Raw genomic sequence first — 4,020 nt, forward strand, 5'->3', positions numbered from 1 at the left:
CTCTTCTCCAGGCTGAACACCCCCAACTCTCCCAGCCTGGCCTCCTAGCAGAGGGGCTCCAGCCCTCGGAGCATTTTAGTAGCCCCTCGGATCACTTCAGTAGCCCTCCTCAGGCCCCACTACAACCATTCCATGAAATACTGTGCTGTACCTCCAAATGCACGGCACGGAGCACCAGGACCCAAGTCGCCCGGCGATGCTCGCAGCAGGAAAATCACATCCTGACACAGATGCTTCAGAGCTACCGCAAGAAGCTACTCAAGAAGCAATCGCCGTACTTTTGTAACTTAATCTAAGTATTCCTGGTTCCGTCTTTCCTGCTCACAGCCAGGTGGTTGCTCCCAGCTCTGGGCCACAAGTTGCTTTTTCCTGCAGTGTTATTTATTAGGTACTTTTGATATATCCTGCAACCACAATAAAAAATACATCGCTACTGAACATACAAACTGGGAAAACAAAATGATCCCAGAATACAGTCTACACAAAGGTTGTTAAAATATGGGCTGAGTTAATTAGCAGCTAATAAAAGACTAAATTCTTCCACTAGCTATTCCGGTATGCGAGATCCACTGATTTCACTGGGGGCCGTTTGTGTCTGCGGGCACGAAGCCATATTTACTGTGGTAACCATGAATGCAAATCACAGAACGGTCAGGGCTCGCCTGAGCCAGGACGGGGACAGGGATGGGGATGGGGACAGGGATGGGGACAGGGTGGGGGTGCTGCACAGCCGTACAGACAATGTCACGTGCCACACCGGTGCAAACGTGGCTCAGGAAGGCCACAGCCACCTCTGTCCCTCCCAGCCCACCTTCCCCCAGCCCAGTAAATCCAGTGTGAGCAACGTCCGGGGGTCACTTCCACCACTGGGAGTGTGACTGCCTGTTTCAAGCACGGAAATTGGAGCTGGACTCCCTCCTATCTCCCTTCCTTCCATATAAATTGTTGATGTTTCCAGATCTGAATCACTGGTCACATCCTTTACAAACGTGAGTCACTGTGGTACTGCAGGCTCCTTCAACCAGCGACGCCTCTTGTGCTTTCCGAAACAGCCCCAGGGTTTCCACTTGAGCTAAATTCCTCCTCTTGGGGATGTGGCTGCAGGTGCTTTATCTGGTGCAGCTACAAGGCGACTTCCCTGGCAGGAGGCACGGCACCAGAGCGGTGCAAAGGGCCAGCAGCGCCCATGGCAGTGCAGGCCATCGCCTGGAGGGCTCCCAAGCGGCTGAAGATGCTCCTTGGCCGCCCCAGGGCTGCTTGGCCATTGCACGTCCTCCTTCCCTGTGGTTCGTGGCAGAAAGGGATGGCCTCTGCCAGCAAGGAGCGCTGCACACTCCCCCCAGGACGAGAACAGACTTGGAAATGCCACAGAGATTTATGATGTCGAACACTTTTTGTATTTTTTTTTCCAAAGCCCCTTTTGCAAAGCCTGGATAAATTGATTACCTGCTGATAGGGGAGTGGGAAGGGCTGTTTATTGGGAACAAGAGTTTGTTGGGATCAGAAGAAACCAGTAGGAGTGACCCACTGCTGCTTCCTTTGATCTCGGCAAGATGTGCCCAGAGAAGGCTCACCAGAGCCAGAACAATAACGCGAGGTGTGCTGGCAGCATCGGCCCCACCGCCGCTCAAGCTGGTACGGCAATGGCAGGCGTCTGCCTTAGGAAAGGCAACTTTGGTGACAGCCAAAATCCTGCCGGTGGCAAACTTGCGGATGCTGTGTGTTGGTTTAAAAATTCACATGTGACAACAGAGAGTCTTACACCAGCGACTTGGCACACGGCTGCGGGAAGTGACCGCTATGGTACGATATGCTCCTGCGGGGGGGTTGGACTAGATGACCTCTAGGGGTCCCTTCCAACCCAAAACATTCTATGATTCTATGATTCTATGATTCTATGATTCGGTGGGCGCGAGGCATCTTCTCCGTCCACTTTTAAAATTTCCATGAGGCACCAAGCGATACGTCTTTTGGCACGTAAATCCCTCACTAAAACCCCAAACACAATCCCGAGGCGAATTGTGCTCGGACTATCGGAGATCTGAGCTAGACTGGTGAAAAGAGCAGACGCCTGTGAGCGCCGGGCTGTCCTGAGGGTCCCGCAAGGAGGCCGTTTGGGAAGAGAGCGGGCCCTGGCCGGCACGAGTCTTGATTCAAAGGGCACGACAAAGCTCTCCTGCTGCCACCAGCATCTTGCCATCTGGCATTGGCCTGCGGCCACCTCTGGGGTGGGACCTGGCCACTGAAAACAGGACGTGAAGAATAACAAGTCTGGTTGGGAGGCAAAATGTTATTAAATAAACTGGCACGCTCCGTCGTGCAGCAAGAGACCCTGCAAGCTGCACCGGGGGCTTTCGGCAGTCAGGTTTTGTTACACGAGCGTGGCTCACCGCCATCCCTCTGCCACCATGCCTCACCCACTTCTCCAGCTTTGCCCATGTGCCGTAATCCAGCTGCGCTGGTGGGACAGTCCCTGGGGATGTGCCATCACCGTGGCCCTTCCCCGGTCTGCAGGAAGAAGCTATGCCGTACCCAGCCGGCAGAACAGCAGCACCTGACACCACGGAATTTACTGAGGAGAAGAAGGGAAGCACTACTAGAGCATTTCGCCACTTAACTCCACACTATAATTGTCCAAAGAACCCCAATTATCCCCATAGCATAAAGGGGGAAACTGAGGCACAAAGATGGCCACTCCCAGTCCTGGGCCCCACGGAGTACGAGGCTGCACAGGCATGGAAGGAAAAGTCAATCCCCGCTCTGAGCTTCGTCGAGGGTGGATTTGCTTCAGGTGGTGACTTGTTGCACTGTCCCAGGTATTCTGCTCACAACACCGACGGGAGAGCGCTACCGAAATGCCAGCACTTGAAAACGAAAAGATACAAACCCGCCAGCCCCTCGCCCACGAGGGCTCTGAAAATGCCCCCTAACCCGAGCGCTCAGCTGCTGCCCGTGCTGCCAGCGTACGATGTTTTAAAAGACGTTAGCGGCGCAAGTACATCATCAGTATTCTCGAGGCATTAATTCCGAAGGACTTGGGTTAAAACGCAGCCTACGATGGGTAGTGCGGGCGTGTGCTCGACTAAGGGCCGCATGGAAGGTTGTCGCTGTAAAGCATACAGCTGATCCATCGATCCAGGACTGATCGATCTCTCCCTTTCTACTTCTCTTTTTCTAGTTCTGAACAGAACGATTTCCTCCTTTCTCTGTTTTTCGCTCTTTTTTACACATCTCTCTTATAAACCCAGTCTACACCCTCGCTTCCACATCCAGGTAGTTCTGGACTCGCAGGACACCCAGGAGAGAGACCAAATAAGCAGAAAAAGGGTATTTTTGAAGAAGCCAAGCATCTCCTTACTTTTGGGAAGCTGTGCTCTGAACCTCACCGTCTTTTTGGCAGGCTCAGTCCCTGCTGCCGGACCCTCGGTGCTAGGGAGCGATCCCTTCTCCCCTGGCCCCCTCCCCAGGGGATCTCCTCCCCGCTCCTCTCTGCAGAGTGCTTTTGGTTATACTTTTAAACACTCAGCCACTTTCTTGGCAGAACCTCCCCCCCACCCCAGTGCCACCTGGCTGCTTTTCCATCTCCCAGGAAGTTTTGCAGTGACCTGTGACATGGGGGGGACGACACACACATCTGACAACGTGCCATCCGCTCCCGTTCCCCCCCCGTTGAGCCCAGCCTGGACACGCTCCCATCCAGCCGCACACACATCCCGACACTCGCATCAGCAGTGAGTCAGAAACAAAGAAGAAAAACCCTCGTGGGCTGCGATTCGCCCTTTATTGTGAACTCCAGACGTCATACGCACACGGCTATAGATGGAGCTCGGGAGCCCAGGCCAGCCCAGTGCAAGCCCACGAGAGCTCAGTGATGGTGGTGGTGGTGCTGGTTGGCGGGGGGGGATGCTGTGTCTGTATGGCTAAGGATGTGTTACAGAGGCGGGCTGCTCTCCATGTAACCAGAGAGCTTCTGTGATCTACAAAGGGTGAAGGCAGGGAGGGAGGACGAGGAGGTAGCCT

At 54.2% G+C, this 4,020-nt stretch overlaps 1 protein-coding gene across 1 annotated transcript in view; it reads left to right on the plus strand.

Annotated features, from left to right (window-relative positions):
- Positions 1–557: 557 nt before the first annotated feature.
- The window catches only part of PLEKHO1 (pleckstrin homology domain containing O1), a 25,973-nt gene continuing 22,510 nt past the window's right edge, over positions 558–4,020 (plus strand). Inside the window, exon 1 of the mRNA XM_009641450.2 lies at positions 558–623. Within this exon, the coding sequence (XP_009639745.1) occupies positions 558–623 (66 nt within the window). The remainder of the gene's footprint in view (positions 624–4,020) is intronic.

The sequence above is a fragment of the Egretta garzetta genome, unplaced genomic scaffold, assembly GCF_000687185.1.
Source record: "Egretta garzetta isolate BGI_Z169 unplaced genomic scaffold, ASM68718v1 scaffold1136, whole genome shotgun sequence".
Taxonomy (NCBI): domain Eukaryota; kingdom Metazoa; phylum Chordata; class Aves; order Pelecaniformes; family Ardeidae; genus Egretta; species Egretta garzetta.